General features: G+C 34.6%; 1 protein-coding gene across 24 annotated transcripts in view; it reads right to left on the reverse strand.

Moving 5' to 3' along the window:
* The window catches only part of LOC121859966 (calcium-dependent secretion activator-like), a 381,073-nt gene that overhangs the window by 233,381 nt on the left and 128,840 nt on the right, over window positions 1-18,852 (reverse strand). For 23 of the 24 annotated variants that reach the window (XR_006087793.1, XM_042356936.1, XM_042356930.1 and 20 more), the window contains 5 exons: window positions 18,587-18,666; window positions 18,097-18,242; window positions 17,176-17,256; window positions 9,096-9,125; window positions 7,625-7,794 (listed from right to left, as the gene is read on the reverse strand). Coding sequence is in view for 23 of the 24 variants with exons in the window: in XM_042356936.1 (XP_042212870.1) it covers window positions 7,625-7,794; window positions 9,096-9,125; window positions 17,176-17,256; window positions 18,097-18,242; window positions 18,587-18,666 (507 nt within the window). In the remaining variant the exon portion in view is untranslated. The remainder of the gene's footprint in view (window positions 1-7,624; window positions 7,795-9,095; window positions 9,126-17,175; window positions 17,257-18,096; window positions 18,243-18,586; window positions 18,667-18,852) is intronic. The other variant, XM_042356931.1, reaches the window with a different exon arrangement.

Here is an 18,852-nt window from a genome sequence, read left to right on the forward strand (position 1 = left end):
GAAGTGCCCACAATGGCACTCCAAAAGAATTAGACTGGCACATCTTATTAATATTGGCACATCTTAGTAATATTGATAGCAATGTCTCTTAAAGCAGTTTTGTTCACATAGCATTTTGAAACACCTCTAGTTATAGCAGGTAAAACTTCCAACTCTGGTAAGCATTGTACTGTAAATGACAGTACAGATTAAAATTCTCCAATGCAGCCACCTTGGGACCTGAGCTGACCTGGATTATAATTTTTTTTCATTTCATGGGAGTTTTTATTTCAGCTAAAGGGTACAAATTACTTTGACAACCATGACCCAGTATGTACCACTGTTTGTTACCATCTCAATACAGGTATTGCAATAGAGGAGTCACAGACTGAAAAATTAATACAATATTTCTAAAGAATTGTATGACGAGTCTCAAAAGAAGTGAACACAGTGCCATTGAGTGTTGCCACTGTGATACACCATTGTTTTATTATAACATCATAAAGGCAGGCAGTTTGGTATGAGGTGTTACATATTCTATTAAAATTTCATATTAGCTTTGAGATATTTTTCATCAAGTCTCTCTTATCCAAGGGAAAGGTGGTTTAAGCCCCACTGGTAATGGAAGTTTATTAACAGGTATGTGACCCTGCCTTGCCAGCTAAATGGGCACTTGGAAGTCCTACATATACGTACTGTAATATCCAGTTCCTGCTCTGTAAAAGTGGGTTTGTAATAGGATGGGCATCCAGCTGTAAATCTTGCTTCAAATTTGTCTAATGGCAACTGAGACACCATGCCATCAGGTATTCATGGCTAACCCATACAATCAAGAAAAATAACCATATAGCAGTGATAATGATAAAGTGTGCCAGTCAAATTTTTTATAATTTACAAAATTTTCAGAATGACTCATTTGCACAAAAAATTTCTAAAGCTACTACAGTACTGCATTCATGTAATGGCAACACATTCCAGAAGAAAAAGCGATGAACATAATACAGTACAGGTATATAACTTTTTTTCATAAGACCACAAACTGGAAGGATGGACCAACTTCTAACAGACAAGACAGCTCCACCAGTGAAGTGATTCTTGTGAACCACACAAACCTGAAAATGACTAATTTTAGTCAATTTATTTTATGGCTCGGTGAATACACATTCTTGAGCCATTTTACGAAGGGCAGCTGGCCAAAAATAATTTCTGTGCGCCTTGTCTATAAAAAGAAGCACTAATTTCTACTCCGCGTCTTTCAACTTTATCAAAGAACAAGGGTAATTTATCCAGCCAGGATGCTAGCTCAACACAGGCACAGTCTTACATAATGGGGTTAATTAAATAACTTCTCTTTGTTCTTAATAATTCACCATGATCTAGATAAGTGTCAAAAACTTGGGAGCTACTATGAGTTATTGCTGTCTCAATGAAAAACTAGCCATGACTGAATCAAGCTAACTAAAAAGGAATTGGCAGAGACCTCATTTCAAGAATCATGTACAACCAGTAGTAAAACCCATGTGTAACCATCAATGTCTGGGGACCTTTCTGTATTGGCAGGCAACCCAAATTTCCTTCACGAACCTTTTCTTTTAGAAACGTGGGGTCTAGATATGTAGTGGAGGGAAGGGATTAGTTATTTTTATGGTCTCAAACACTATGAGGTAGACACTGTGGGGCTAGTAAATATTACATTACAGGATCATTCTCCAAGGCTCTAATAAAATAAGTCGGTCACACTTATTAACCATCACAGGAATTCACTAGGGTTATACAAACAAATACAGTAAACAGTCTCTCTTCCTGCTAATCTTCACTGCATTAAAATTACATCCCTGTGACTAACTTGTTTCTTCCCTCAGGTGAAGCTTACAAATACATTAATAACCAGTAATTTCTGGGAGGTTAATATAATTATTATAAGTGATGGTTTAGCATTCCATATTATTCACTTTCTTTTCAAACTTGACTGGTTTCTCATAAGTCCAAAATTATTCCTGTACTCTACTGTACTGTATTTCACTTAGATTTATTATTGTCTTGTAATCATCATGTACACCTACCCAAAAAAATTAATAATAATTAAAAAAAATTTTTTAGCATTTTGTGGAATCTTAAGATGTTTTAGGGATTTTTTTCATGGGAATGTCTTTCAGTTTTTATAATCAGAGCCTATGGGAAAATGTGCTTTCATTTAAGAAACACTTATTTTTAAAGTTTTTTCAGGAACAGGCCCCTTTTGTAAATTAGAGCATGCCTATATATGAACACTTATCCTTCTTAAGAAAAATCAGTGTATCTTAGTTAGGCCAACTGGAGGGAACAGGCATGTTGTCTACCTGGAATCTGGCAGGAATATGAACTTCCTTTTATGGTTGACCAGGGTTTCAAAATAACAAAATTAATTAATAATCCTGAGTTAATTCTTTCAACTTAATGGGTGTATTTGTACTTTTTTCTACCTGTATTATGGTATTTACCATAAAATGACTTCATGGCATTCTCATGGGTCACTTTCAAATGATTCATAGGTAGCAAAAAATGATAAATTTAAACCTTTTCTGAGTCGTCAAAATTTATAAAAATACCATTCTACTTTTCAACCTTTCCCATTTCAAACCAAGCAGTTGGTCCTGTGGATCGTTTATATATTCATACAAACACACTCATGCTTGCAGTTACACATATACACACACATGGCACATATAGATCATATATGCATACATCAGTTACATGCCCTTCTTATTGGTAAAGCACACGTGACTAAACAGTAAAGGTCATCAAGTAATAAAGAACAGACCAACTGCCTGTGACAACCAAACTGATAAATGGCGAAATGTAAAAAAAAAAAACCAAGCCCTGAATTTCTGCCCCCAACCTCAATAAACTTATCAATAAAAAATAACTAACCAAAATTAGTCTGCATTTTGAGTTTCCATCCTAAATATAAAATACCGAGGAGCAGGAGCAAAGAAAAATGGGAAAAAACCCCGGTACCTTTGACAGAGCCAGACGAACCCACCACAGGTAAGAGCAAGTGTTATCTGAAGAGTCGGCCTTACTGTGCTTACATCATTCTCATCCACTGCAATTTTACACATACCTATACAGTAGTATATTCCCGAGTTCATGCTTTAACAACATTCTATTTTCATTCTTCTTAGTTTGTTCATATTCTTGGTCATTTTCTTATATTTTTATCAATTTTCTTTTTCATAGTCTACATATTTTCTCATATTTTAATGTTTGACTACATTAATAAAAAATAACTTCTAATGACACCACTGACATGTACCATATCAAGTGAGGTGAGAGGCATCAGGTCATGGTATTATCAATAGTCCTCACACTTTTACTCGGCTTGTTTCTTTTCCTTCTTCTTCCTAATTTCCTTCTAATCTGAGCTATTCCTAACTTAATGCTGAGTGGCCTGAATCACTACCCCACACACACACACACACACACACACACACACACACATTCTCCCTAATTATTTAGCGATAAATAATTTTTCTTTCTTCTTCTAAAATTCTCTTTGTTTTATTGGGAACAATTTTCAAAGGTTACATTATACAGGTACTCCTCGACTTACGACCTACTCGACTTACGACCACCCGGACATACGCCCGCCGCAGTCGTATAAATATTTTTCAAATTACGTATTTTCGAGTCCCGACGTTAGTGATCGCGCCGTATACTGAAATTTTTTTTTTTTTTGTAATTCCCTTTAAAATGGCTGGCAAGCGTAAAATTGAGAGTTCTCGTGGTACTGAGAAGAAAAAGAGATACCCATTTTAGATTTTCTATGTATTCTTTTCGCATTTTCGACTTACGACCTGGTCGTCGGTCCCTAACCCCGTCGTAGGTCAAGGACTGACTGTACTGTATATTTTGCGTTAAGTCCAAAAAATTCCCTTACAAATTCTTGCCCTCATTACAAATAAATTCAGTTGGAACCCAAAAATATACAAGGCATTCTAAGCAAGAAATGAAGGTAACTGCAATGCTCAGCAAGTGTTGTGGTGTACCTAAACCTAAGACCATTTGTATGTTGTCTGTCCAACAGTGACCAGTCATACGATACAGTATTGTGTCCTGGGTATTCCAGTCAGTTTTAATTTTCATTAACTCTTAAAGAATGGGGAATGTATACCCAGTATATGCACATGTGTACAAAGGTCCATGTGTTGAGTGAAGAAAACACAAGCAACTATTGTTATTACTGTGTTATGAGATAAAAAGGCTGTTAAGCTCAATTAGTTGAGTCACCATAAAATGATAAATGTTAGATACTGATTCTTTGGCATCTGTTTTCTTAATATTTCTTATTCATTTTCTCCAACAGATTTATAAGGTCTAATGTGTGTTACATTTTTTCTTTTAAAGTCGTGGCTATTTCAAATGCAAATAAAATTATCGGCACAGAGTTATATAATTTGCCCATATATACTGACATCATCCATGGTATGGCAAAGCAGGCAGTGCAGAAATGGAAATTATGGTCTAAATTGGTTCAACGTGGCATATCAAAATCACAGACTTGGAGACATAATAAATGGAGGGTTTGCTGTACAGTATTTAAGAACAGCGCCAGAATTATCAGAGACAACTTTTGTTTCCAGCATCAAAGACTTATGTTTTTTTATAGTTATTTTTTTATATTTCAAAGCTCAAATACTATATCCAGTAATAAACTCCCACCCTGATATAATCAAATGTGTTTCAACCATAAGATTAACAATATAGCACGAACAGGAGGCCTCAGCACGAGAAATATATCACAGCTCAAAAAATTAAATGCCCTATACAGTATGTAGTTGCAAATATTAGTGTTTTGACTTTTGATTCATTATCAGTTAGCCAATTTTATAACCCTGAGTCATGAAAACAAAAAATTTGTGTATTAATTTACCCAAGAAACAAACTCTAATAAATTTCCCAATGACTGAATTAGGACTCTCCTGCTCTGAAGATTATGTATAACTGCTCAACCCTGCCACATTTTACTGGGCCATGATATCACAAAACAAGTGAAAATGTCAACATACTATGCTTACTCTACTCTGGGAAGAAAATCAGCTAATAATGATTATGTTATACTAAGCTTTAGTTCTGTATAATTTAGTTTTACTGTGAACTATCTACCGAACAAATAAAATTGCATTTATTTATCAAGGAAATAGATTCTTGAATAAAGCCAAAATATTTTTTCATTATCAAATAATCAAGATACACAGAAGTCAAGCATTTCACACAACAAAAAAATTATACACATCAAAAGCAATCTATAATACTAATAACGGATTTCATAACTGTGAAATCACAGAACCTGCTTCTGACGATACTCAATAAAGAGCTTAACTCATGCACTTGGCAACTCATAATAAAGTTCTAGAGGAAAGGTTGCAAAGAAGTGAAAAATAATACAGTATACTGTATTGTGTTTGTCGTATAGTTATTGTTTAAAAAATCTAGAGTGCTGTCTGTGATAATACATGGAAAAATTTCTAAGTTAAAATAGACTGTGTAGATTTGCAAAAAGACCGAACCCATTTATGCATGACCAAAATTATCAACTTGAACATCCAAGTACAGTATAAATTAAAGCGAAAAATAGCCGGATATTAAAAATTTCCGAAAAGACGGCAACAATAAATCATAAAGAAATTAATTAACTATAAAAATACAAAGAACCTACTGATAATAATGGTATGTTATGTGTATTGGTTATCAAAGCAAATTGTAACTATAAAATTCAGGTGTAAACACTCTTGATATTAATATTTAATAAGGTCCTTAGACTGAGTCTTTTACTCTGGGTTAATTCATTCTTGACATATTTAGGGTTGAAACAAATTCAGCTAAAATAAGTCGATACAGTATGCACGTCAGACCCTACTGTGGAGGTAGCAACTCAAGCCTGGAATCCTTAAAGATAAAACTGACAAGAGAGATTATATGGTAAGGAAAGACAGACAAAACCCTGAAGAAATTACAAGGAAAACCTTGTACGTATAATCAATAAATCCATGCAAAAATATAAACGGCAAAATCCTGCATTAACAATATCAAATCTAAATTAATAACATCTATAGTACGTTAGGAAATGGGCAATCATAATAATGGTGATTATAATATTAATAATAACAATAATAAAAACAATAATACTTTAGTAATACTGTAATTATAATAAATAAAAAATAATAATGATAAATATAGATATAACAATAATAATACAATAATAAAATGACTAATAATAGTAGTAAATAATAATAATTATAAGAACTCCAGCCATACGGAAAACGACACAACTGGACTGAAAAGGGTATTAAAACATGGACTAGAAATTTTTTAAAATATACCAAAAGGCTGCTACGTTTGCAATAAGGGAGGGGCAGCCTATCGTGGCGAAGATCCCTACAAGAAACTCTAGCACGGGGGGCAGAATTTTGGGAGCCCATCTGAAAATGAAAAGTCGGAACAAAAGCAACCTGTTGACTCCCAAAAAGAATCGCCAAAAACATTATTTTTGGTGCATGATTTTTTCTCAAAAAATTTTGTTACAGTTGAAGGTAATCTATAAACACATTTATACTTAGAACATTGTATATTTTCTATATTACAGTACTTTAAAACTGTTCATATGGCACTACCAAGAGAAAGCATGTCTTGGCATATAACACCCAATTAAGTCAACCGACACTTCTATTTACGAAAACGACGAGGATGAGTAATTAAAAAAAAAAAAACTGAGAGCGGCTAAGATACTGTAGTTGCAAGCTAATAAATCTCTTTACCACTAAAAATCAACTGGTCGGATTTATGTTAAAAGATAAAAACAATCGCCCGGAGCCTTAAAAAAGTTTCTGCATGGAAAATATCTAAAAAAATAATTCATACTCTTCAGTTCATTTAAAAAATATATAACTTTATTGAAAACATTGTTTGACACAGATGATCAGAGCACTGTCATCCAGCCATTCATTGGAAGTAAAAACAAAATAAAGTAAAGTAACGATAAATGTGTAAATGCAAAAAATCTGAAACATGCAACTGTCAGCTACATAAAAATACTTCTGTAATATGAAGAAAAAAAATAGACAAAAGACTTACAAAAATTATATACACAGAGAATTAAGAGAAGGATACAGTATAGGGAGATGAAAGCTAAAAGACAAGACTAAAAAAAAATACAGAACAGTACACACACAAAAGTAAAGAAGATGTAAGTGAAGATACTGTAAATAAATGATAACAGCTAAACATTAAAATAGTCAAGAAAAAAAGAAGAGAAGGTGAAGAAGAAGAGGAAGAAGAAATAAAAACAAAGTACAATATAGTACAGTGTATATCTCTCTAAGCACAAAAAGAGGAAAATAAAGAAAATGCATGATTAAATAAAAATAACATGAAATGAATGATAGAGAAAGAGTAGACAGGTTAAGACATACTTTACTGTACAGACAAATGATGAGGTGGTGGGGGGAGAGGTACAGCATATCGGAGGCAGACGGAAATATAGGAGACAAATAAGTATAAGTAACAAGGCTCGAGTTATACACCAAAACTGCAATTAAGAAATCGCCCCTCCCTCCAAAAAAAAAAAAATCATTAAATTAAAGTTTGATATTGGTTAAAGACTTACCTGTGATTGTACTTTTTAAGCTTTTGTAAACCATATTTGCCCTCCTGTGAACCTTTCGACACAGGGAGACTTTCTAGATTGGCCATCAACAGGTTAATAGACGTCTTGAGTTCCTCTAAGTAAAGGGACTCCATCTCCTTCACCACAAACTTGGGCATCAGCTTACGGTTCTGGGGGGGGGGGTTATTCACTTTAGTTACGCTAATCTTCAAAGAGCATATTTATTATGTTAAAAAGAATTGATATATCATGTACATTATGTATATTTAAATCTATATTATTTTCCTTCATTCCTTAGTGATAATAAATCAAAGGAAAGACACTACTTTTATAATAATGAAAAAGAAGTTAAAAGTAGATACAGTGTCTTAAACTGCAATGGTACAAATGCACACACAGTTTTCAGCAAGTTTTTCAAGCTCACACAGTACAGTACATATGACAGATAAATGAAAAATCTTACTACTGTACAGTACTTCTGAACAGAGTGGTTTAAAGATGCAGTTAAGAAACATACAGTACATTAAATGAATTAAAATTTGTCAAAAAGAGAGGTTTTTATAATTAAGAGACTGTACTGTATACATTTTTCAGTGAAGAATTAAATGAATGCAAATATCTTTATTCAATTTTAGATTGTGAATGCATTAAATTTGAAAGTACAGTATTTCTGAGTCTTAGGTTGCATAACAATATCAAAATAATTAACTAGAGTTGCAAGTTTTAAATACAAGAACTAATAAATGTAAATGAAGCGAGACAAGCATCAGAAACCGTGCTGGGTAGCACGAGGTCAAATGCTTTCTTTCAATCTACTAGTCATACTTCTGCAGTTACACAGCACGGGAAGAATAAAGTATTCTAAGGAATGAACAATATTTGTAAAGATTGTAAAGGTATAATTTGAAATAACTAAATATTAAAGTGATAAAAGCATAAAAGAACCAATAATTAAAATCAAACAACAGGCCAAAATTCAACATTTACAGTATGGCCCACACTAAGAGCAAACTACAAAAATTTAAGGATTATATTAATGGTAGAATTTTTTACATGGTCATCATTCTCTCTCATGTCCATTTCAAGAACCTAAATGTAAATGCATTTCAATTTGCCCAACATTTTACTAGTGGGATTGTAGAAATTATAATTTGTGCAAAGAATCAGTAGTTTTGGCACATAATATAATAATGACATGTAAATATATATTCCATTCGGTTACCTTAAGTTGAGAACAGATCATCTGGCACAGAATTCACTACAGATTTTGACTATAATAAAAAAAGTGAAAAATCTGGGTAACACATAAGGAATACACTTCACATATCCATCATATATTACCCGAAATGTATGGCATACCCATAATGTACTCACAGCCTTTCATTCCTTATCTAACTGCTACATCTACAGAGATAAATGCATACCTATGGCTTACTGAGGCCTCTAGGAATATCTCCATAACAAAACTTACTTCCGGATCTCTCTTAAGACCTTCTAACTCCTTTTTTAAGACGTGGAAGTAAAAAAAAAAATAATAAGAGGATGTGGTGGTACTGTAGAAATGGCATAGATCAAAACAAAATAAAATAAGGAGGAATTCTCAAGGGGTAATAAGGTTATTTTGCTAGGAGAAAGAAGAGTCTCACAACAATTAATCTTATGGTCAAACCCACCCTCAGATTAATGTTATGTCTAAGAAGTGATCATTCTGCATTATATTCTGCATATCCTCCATATCTCTCTATGACCTAGAAGGAGTTTGAGATAATGGTTTGGAGGCAGGGACCCAAGTTCCAATACATAACATTCACACTGCAGATACTGTACAGTACATCTAGTCTTCAATGTGGGTATTGTCCAACACACACCTGCAGTGAGTCCTTATAAATTTAATAAGTCCTAGATAAGTGTGACAGAATATTATCTTGACTGACAAGATATTTAAAAAAAAAATTCTTTATAAGTAATCAACATCAAAAATTTTCAGATTCTGCTCAAACTGAACAAGACCTTCAAATCACGTGTCGGTAACCTGTACAGTACTGTACTAATATTTTTTAAAAATCGAGAGCAAAGTTCTCATTTACGTTACAGTATATGATTTAACATACCCTGTACCATAAATTTGCTTGCATGTTAGATATACTGTACTGTACTGTTCAAGCTTTTATGTACAGTATACGGTACACTGCTGGCACCAAGTATTACCCAAAAATATATTTGTAATAACGTACAGTACTTTATTTCTCTGTCAAAATTTGATCTGTGCAACACAAACTCCAAAATTATAAGGCTTAAACAGATCCACAATATTTACTGACAATCTGCTAATTGACCAAACTCAACAATGTCAATCACACCTTTCTATTACATTGCTTGTTAAGAAAAATTTGGTTGACACACGATGTAGACCTTGTAATGAAACTACGCAGTAAGTGTCCACTCCATAAATCAGTCAGGGCAAACAATTTCCTTGTGTGAATATACTGTATTAGTTTGGTCATCACAAACTTAGCTTGCATGGTAAGTTCTTAAATGATGTCAGTGTTTATGTGCAGTTTGTTTGCAGTGGGTTCAGTAGGCAAGGCTCTTTATATCAATGCATCATTACAAACTTCTAAAAAAAAATTGGTTTAAGGTGAAAAAAAATTGTGAAAGCATTCAAAAAATGAAAGGACAGACACAAACAGAAACGTTGTCTGGTAACATAGATGATTAGAAAAGATCTTAAGGTAAACTATACAAGGAAAACTATTCATTTCCCCAAAACACATAAGAGCAGGTTCAGAAAAAAAATCAACATCATTTAGCTGCATAAAAAACTATAAAATTTTCAGATGAAAAATAACTGAAAACATTGTAAAGGAAGAAAACAACCTGTAGTATTTGGAAGATGAAAAATAAAACCGATATCCTACAAAAATTATGTACTTTGCACCAGTGCTCATAAAAAAGATGAAATAACATACCAGTGCCAAGGAGACTAACAGTATAGCTCATCAAAATTACCCACGGATTGAAAATGAATTAGGAGACTTATCAATCATAAGAAATCATCAAGAAAAGATAACCAGCCTGAAGAGGTAGCTCATGAGGTATGCTTTTCTGAAATCCTGGTTAAGAGGAATGAGCCAAGACAGTGGAAATCAGTCAATGTCACCCAAATATACTGTACAAGAAAGCTATTACGAGGACAGCAGAAAACTGTAAGCTATTCAGCCTAACATTAAATATCTGCAAATCCTTTGAGAAAATTTTAATAAATACAGTAAGTACTACCATCCAGTACTAACAAAACACAATCCTATCAATGCATTATAGGAAGTAGAACCATGTTGGAAAAGCCGCTTCATGTCCGATCAGTGAAATTAAGTAACACTATGTCTGGTTACTACTTGGATGGGTGACCGCCTGGCCTTGAGAAAACCAGATGCTGCTGGCATAAGGACTCTACTGGAAACAAGCCTCTCATGGCTTTGTTAGCTGTCCTTGGTCAAACTAACTGAATATCAATTATTATCATGGGTTCACGATGAGGAAATCTTGTTTTATAAATCTACTCGAATTCCTGCAAATGATAAGACTATGGACACCAAGGTTTACCAGTGGATGTGTTGTATGTAGATTTCTTAAAGGCTTTTGACCAGTTTCCACATGCGTGGCTGTACAGTACTCAAAAAACCAGGTACAAGGCATTAGAGGCAAAATATTGAAGATTAAAGACAGGCTCAAACACATGTATCAACGATTGGTTAAAACGAGAGTAGATTCAGATTAGAAAGAAATTCACAGTGGAGTACAAGAAGGGTTCATTGTGTAGTATATGGAAATATGTGGAGCCACATAATCAAGTTTTCAGATGATTTAAATATGTATGAAAAGGTTGCATATCAGAAAGACATTGTTTCCAAGCAATATGAATTGCATCAACTTTTCAAATGGTTGCAAAATTTGAAATGCTTTTTTAGTGAAGCAAAGTACAAAGCCCTTCATGCAAGACATAATGACCCAAAACAAAGCTACTCTATGGATAATACATTCCTGGCACCATAAGATAAGGAAAACCACCAAGACATCAAGATACATCAATCACTGAAGGCAGTGCAGCCAATGGGAGCAATAGTGAAGAGATTTATGATGTGCACTTGAGTAAGAATGTTTGTTTATAGGAATTTGTGTGTAGTGCACTGTGTGTCCATACAGTACTGTGTATTTTTGAGCTGTAGAGTACTGTACTGTACAAGGTTTACTGTAGATTAGGGTGTAGCTAATATATGAGAGATGTTGACCACCAAGCAGCCTTGGGATGTGCCACACACTTCCCCACATCATCTTACGCCTGGCTACTTTAGTAGTGAATCACACCTATAGATGTCACACATAATTTTTACAATTATATAAGTTATATAGTTAATAAATACAGCACAGTATTAAGTATTATATTACTTCTATATGGTGTTTGACTATTTATAGCATAGTATAATAAAAATATCTTCTCATGTTCAAACATGATACAACAAACCAAATAATAACAAATCACATCAAACATCCTTCCTGCAAGTACCGACACCTAAAACCTCACACACAGGCCACTAATTCTCAATTTTACAGTCATACATAAACAGGTGTAGTAAACTGTATATGATTTAGTGTCAATTGGGTTTTAATTAAAAATGGGTTACACGAGCCCCACCCCCATGGGACCACTATGGAAGATTTTGACTCTTGAAAACTCATCTATGTGGAGAGATCCATATGTGGAGATGGGAAAATTCCTACACTACTTGTTTGTCACACTTAAGTCAATCATGTTACATCAAACTATAAAATAATGAGCGTTTACTGTGTGAGCAATTGTTTACAGTCGCTCACAGTAAACTACACAAACCTACATGAATCACTGGACTTATCTCTTTTTAACACTAACATTATGCAGGACTGTGGATACTGTATGATCATATTTTCATATAAACTCCTGTGGTGATAAGTAGAGGTAATGAAGAACAACTCAAAGTAAATAATAAGTTCAGCTAAAGTACCTGAACATAGTGTGGCTTTTTTCTACAACTTTTCAACCAAGTTTGTCTGTGATTAATGTGCATTACCTAATCAACAACTACTATAAGAAAAACTAAATAAATAAATTAATTAATTAATTAATAAATAAATAAAAAGCAAAGGTAAATATTTCATCTATGACTTGTCAAAGGGAACTAACCAACTGATTACCTCCATCGTCACTATAGCCCCTTTCCCCTTCCCTTCCATAGATTTAATGTATAGTTAATGCCAGTGGTTTCACTTGTAAATTTTCCCATTAATTTGTATCAAATTTTTGTAACAACTGATTGTTATTTTTTTTTAATGGAAAACCCTGAGACAGCAGTAGAAGAAAATCGAGAAAGTGAAGGAATAAGACCAGATGGATGAATCGCAAATCCAGGAAGGTAATAAAAATTAAATACCACCTTTGAAGTTAAAAAAGTAGGCAGAGTACAGACCAAAGTGATAAAGGAGACAGCAAATTAGATTTGCACTCCACTTGTGCATTTTCCTCCAACCTCTGTCCTCTAACCTCAGATCAGATTTGCTCTGTCTCCAAAAATGGACTATCACCCACACACCTCATGTACTGTATGTTTATTTCCAACCTCGAACTATAAGGACAAACATGGCGGAACTTTTATGGATAACAGGCTACTCAAGAGGGAATGCTGTAACAACAGTTTCATGAAAAAGTGCAAAATGGGAAAAATGTTGATGGAGGCCTCACTCTTGAAGATCATTACAAGGGACAGACCATCTAGATATCTCAACAACTTTCTTATAAGACCTACTAGTTTAGTTGCTTGATTCACCTTCTTCTCACATGTTATGTCATGTTCCATTAAAACAAGAGGAAACAACTTCAAAGATCATCAAGGTGTCATACAGAACGAAAAGAAGGAAATACTTCACACAATGGGTGGTAGGCCGAGGGAACAGTCTACCAGTACAAGCTGTGGAAGTGAGAACAGTATTGGGCTTTAAATAGCCATGGACAAGACTATCAAGAACAATGGAGGGATCCTACACAGGCCTCCTTCCCTTTGCATGGTCACCTCTAGTTAGTGGCCATTCACTAAATTAGGTAAACATATAAAGCAAAGCAGAAAGTTAACCCCTTCACTATGGGGATGCCACTTTTAATATTTTATTTGGCTAATGCACGCAATTTTATTCAGCAGGGATGGAAGCCCAGAACACAAGTGGTTAGCAGACTATCTCCCTTAACTCCTTCACTTTGGGGATGCCACTTTTAATACTCTATTTTGTTTGGCTAATGCCAAACACTTTTATTCAGCAGGGAGGGGACCCCATACACACATGGTTAAGGAACAAATAAATCAGCACTTACAACAATACACTTTACTAACTCTCCTCTCCTTCCCAAACTGAGAAGGACAACCTCATCCTCTTGCTCTCTTCTCTCCTTATACTCTGGGAGAAGGAAGCAAGGAAAAGAAGAAAGAGGAGAAAAGAATGGAAGAGAGGTAATGAAAGAAGAGATAGAGTCTGTCTGTATTTCTCTCTTCCCCTGGGAAAAGTGTAATGATGTTATGAGTAATACAGTACACAGATAAAAATGACAACTCAACTGATCAAACCACAGAAGGGTGGAGTCAGGGGGGCTTCTTGAAATGGTGGCAAGTAATAAAATGATAAGAAAGAGAGATATACAAAGAAATACAGGAGTCTAAATATGGAGGAGAGCTGGGGGTAGACCAAGAATTACATGGGGAGAAATTGTAAGACATGGCATTTGAGTTAAGAACCTGACAACAGAGACTGCAAGAGACTGTGCAGCATGGAGAGCTGCCATCAGATAATCCTGGTTATCCCACATAAGAGTGGAAAATGGCCATAAAATTTTGATGATGTGAATATTTACAATCATTAGACTGCCAGAAACTAACCCTGTGAATTATGAGAGAATTATTGTATCTCTTCTTACAGTCCTAACCTAAATAGCTGAGGTTGGGAGGCAGTGTACAGTAAATTCATTGTTTTGCAGAGAAATTAGAGAAAGTTCTTCAAGATCAGACAGTTTATAGACTGAACTAATGAAGGGCGAGTGTAGGACTCGGGGAATAATTTTTTTTTTACAATCAATTCACAAATTGAATCAAATCACGAGTTGACAGTACCGAGTGATATAAATTATAGGCTATATAGACCAAATTACATTTAAATCAAGAGAAAATTGCTAATTTATTTATGCCGAGTGCTTCTACACACAATTAGTAAGGAGTTAATATTTCTTTACAAAATACAAAGTAAATCTTCCTAATAAACAAAAGACAAAGTACCTGTATGTTGGCCTGGCGAGTTATTGCTAGGCATTAACATACCTAGGTTAAAGCTAGGCGTCGCATTCTGGGTTGAACAAAAATAATGGAACAAAATTATTCATAGAAGTAATACTCGAAGTTCCAATACATACAGTGGATAGAATTAAAAGTAATAATAAATAATTTAACACAATAGTAATGATCATTAAAGTTAATGTCAATGAGAAAAAAGCATAAAGAAACTCTTAGGAAAAATACAACATAATGTACTTGAAAACCAGGAAGAAGAGTTTCATGCTGTGAGATAAGACTGTGAGAAGTTATACTGGAAGTAATGTAGATGTAATACTGTAATACCAAATTGGAGTCTGAGCTGCCGTCAAATTGAGTTTTCAATCCCCATTCAAAATCAAACTGAATTGCAAAGCTCTGCAGGTCCCAGGGTGAGTGTGTGTTATGAGTGCCACCACCAAAAGCACACACGGTAGTTTTGTTGCCACACCCCCAAAATGGTCTGCGAGACATTGGCATGACCCTGTGTGTTTCTGCACTGTTGCTAATACTGTAAGGATGTATATCGGCCATACATGCCCCAAATTTGACCAAACATTATGGATAAACTAAATTAAGAATACAGGAAACACTAAACTTTAAGGGGGAGGTCAAGGTCAAATGCCATGGTCATTGAAAGTTTCAAAAATGCATTTTCCTGTAACTTTAAAAATAAATATTGTACAGTTCAAGGATGGCACTAGCACAAAATTGGTTGAAAAAAGGCACAACAAAAATGCTATGGATATTTCCCTCTACACCACCACCTTTCTCCAAAAAATGATATACGTAACAGACCAATATTTTTGAGAAAGGTACAGGGATGTCAAAAAACATGTTTACTTGAAAAACAAATCAATTCTGCTCTAAGAATTAAATGTGGAGACCCCTTGGTGTGCCACATAAAAAAACTGGCCTTGATAAATCAAAAGTCAAGGTCACAGACAAAAAAAAACAAAAAATTCTTATATCCAAATACTGTATCATAAACTTTCAGATAAAACCTCTCAAATGTTGTATGCAGACTCTTTGTAGGATCCTTCATTAGTTCCTAATATAAAGATGAAAGTGAACAAGGAAATTACAACGCAAGGAACATGGCTGGGGCGACGTATGCCATCTCTGACTGCCTTGTTTTACATTGTAAAGTCATATCAAGTGACTGAGCTTGTTTATCCAAGCCATTCACAGATTATTCCTGTTATTCCTTATTTATGATAATTCTATTTACAATACAATACAGTATTCCAATTTATGATAGAAACTACTGGTAATTAACAACTATACAGTAGTATTTGATTTTGTAATATGTTTTTTCAGTTCTACAAAAAAATTTAATTGGAGTACACCTGTATATTAATTTTTCCTGTAGTGAAATACAGTACATGCTATTATCCATTACAGAATACCTCATATGCCCCAGGCCGTTTGACTGGTTACAGCACGTAACAAAATTGTTTACAAGCCAACTGCATCTTTAAAATCTAGCTCCATACTTTGATAGATTTCTCCACCAACTTTTGCATTTTCCAAGAGATTTACTTCATTTACAGCAGCAATACCCCTAGTAGTAAGAAACCACTCAAAGCCATCACTCTAGATGCTAGTTGGAGGTAATATGGCTCACCCTAAAGGATGAAGTTTGTGAAGTCACAGCAGAGATCAAGTTAGATTAGTATCGGTACATGCCTGAGGCTGACTGCAGAAGTTCATGATAACCTGATGCATAGTGAATTTGACCATGCATTTTGATATGTGTATCATGGCAGTGAGTTGAGGAATTCCTTAGAACCTCAATACATGGGAACAAAATTGGAGGCCTTCAGATGCATCAAAACAGACCTAAAATTTCAAAAATTTTCAAGAGAACAAAAACTGACACCCTTTGAAAATGTCTTCTCCGCAGCAAAACATTATGTGCTTGGTCAGTAGAGCTCTATTTCAACTAGATGTCTGACCCATATTATACATTCATATCCACCCATTAGCCTAACACAGAAAAAAGTTTGAGAACCACTGTTGTATAAAATCATTCACATATTGCCTCAATCACTGAATCACCTTTAGCATGAATACAACATACACCAATTCACAAATTCTTTGACAACATAGCTGAAAATATGTGGCAGCCAAGTTGTCTCTCACTTCAACTGTCTGAAAAACACTTACCCGTTCTAATTCTGCAACCTTCTGCATACGACCATCCAGTTCTCTACGGATGGCAGCTGCTTGTTCATCCTGACTGTCCAGCTATTGAAAAATAAATAAAAATAAACACATCGGTCTATTTTACTCTTACAAGGAAGCTTACTAAATTTACCACTGTTCAGGCAATGTAATGACTTAGTTTTAACACCAATAAGATACAAGTACGGTGCTACATTAACAAAGGGATATGGTGAGTAAGAGGATAAAGATTTTGGAGGCCATTACAAATATACTGTACAAACATAGTCAGAAAATATTAAATAATTAAATGATCTACTTGAAGAGAAAATGCTGTGCTTACAATCAATTATGTCATGTTACAATTTGTGTTTAGGACACCAGACCCAAGTTCAACATGTTTGATAGATCACACAATGTTCATCTTTCTACTGTTTCAGTACAATAAATTAATTGTCAACAAAAAATTTACTTTATAAAAGATTTGACCATTTTAAATACTGTACTGTAAAACATCCATTTAACAGACAGCAATCTAACTGGTATTGTCCAAAATATAGAGGTTTCATATCAAATTGACCTCAATATAATGGACTATACTCTCCCATATACTGTTACCTGGAGGTTTCACATATAACGAACTTCGATATAATGGTCTACACTCTCCCACATAATCCGTTAAATAAAGGCTCTCACTGTATGAAATCTAAGACTGAAGAATAATATCCACATATGGTATAGTTACTGATAACTTACTCTACATCAAAACTTCTCCATTTTTTTTTCTAATACCAACACACGTTAATACAGGGGGTCCCCAACTTACAAACATTCAACTTATGAATGCCCGCTGATACGAATGGGGTTAAACTTTAAATTTACATGCAAAGTTTCCCACTAAGTATAAGCAGTACAGTACTGTACCTGTAATGCATTAAACAGAAGCTGATGCTCAAATTTCTTGATGCCAAGGATCTGCTGGAACATATCAAAGAGCTGTTCTTTAGGCATGATGAGTTCACTGTTGAGGGTCTGCTGCATCCTGCCAGGTCGTTTACTGTCCTCTTCACCTGCAGGGAGAAGAAATGTTGCATCAATATTACGCGTTGTCTAATGATTAAGGGCAGTCACCTAATTCTCAGGTGTAAAAAACTGAGGAACTTACACCATTATCATGATTACCTGACGACTGAGGAAGGTCATTATAAAGTGCAGTGGTGTTGTGGGGCAAAACAGCATTCCACTACCTTTTTAATATTTATCATATACTGTAGTTCAGATTCCAGATCCTGTATGAGCACTTATTACTACCAGTAAAACAACACAAAAGCAGACAAATGACCAATAACGTTTTGAACATCTGATGTACTGTAGACTAAGGTGTTCAAAGAGTGTTGTTAGGAGTGATGCTTACCTTTGATGATCATATCAAACTTGGCCATCCAGGATGTGAGAACGGTCTCTTTGCTCAGCCCATCTATTTCCGGTAAGGATCTGCCAGGGAGGACATGACGTTGTTACACCAAACTCTTCCACGTACATATTCAGTAACAGTTTTTATTTTTCATACACCTACACCTAGTACCACACACTCACAATATGTATGTGTGTGTGTGTGTGTGTGTGTGTGTGTGTGTGTGTGTGTGTGTGTGTGTGTGTGTGTGTGTGTGTGTGTGTGTG

This window comes from Homarus americanus, unplaced genomic scaffold (assembly GCF_018991925.1).
Source record: "Homarus americanus isolate GMGI-L3 unplaced genomic scaffold, GMGI_Hamer_2.0 scaffold38393, whole genome shotgun sequence".
Classification (NCBI taxonomy): Eukaryota; Metazoa; Arthropoda; class Malacostraca; order Decapoda; family Nephropidae; genus Homarus; species Homarus americanus.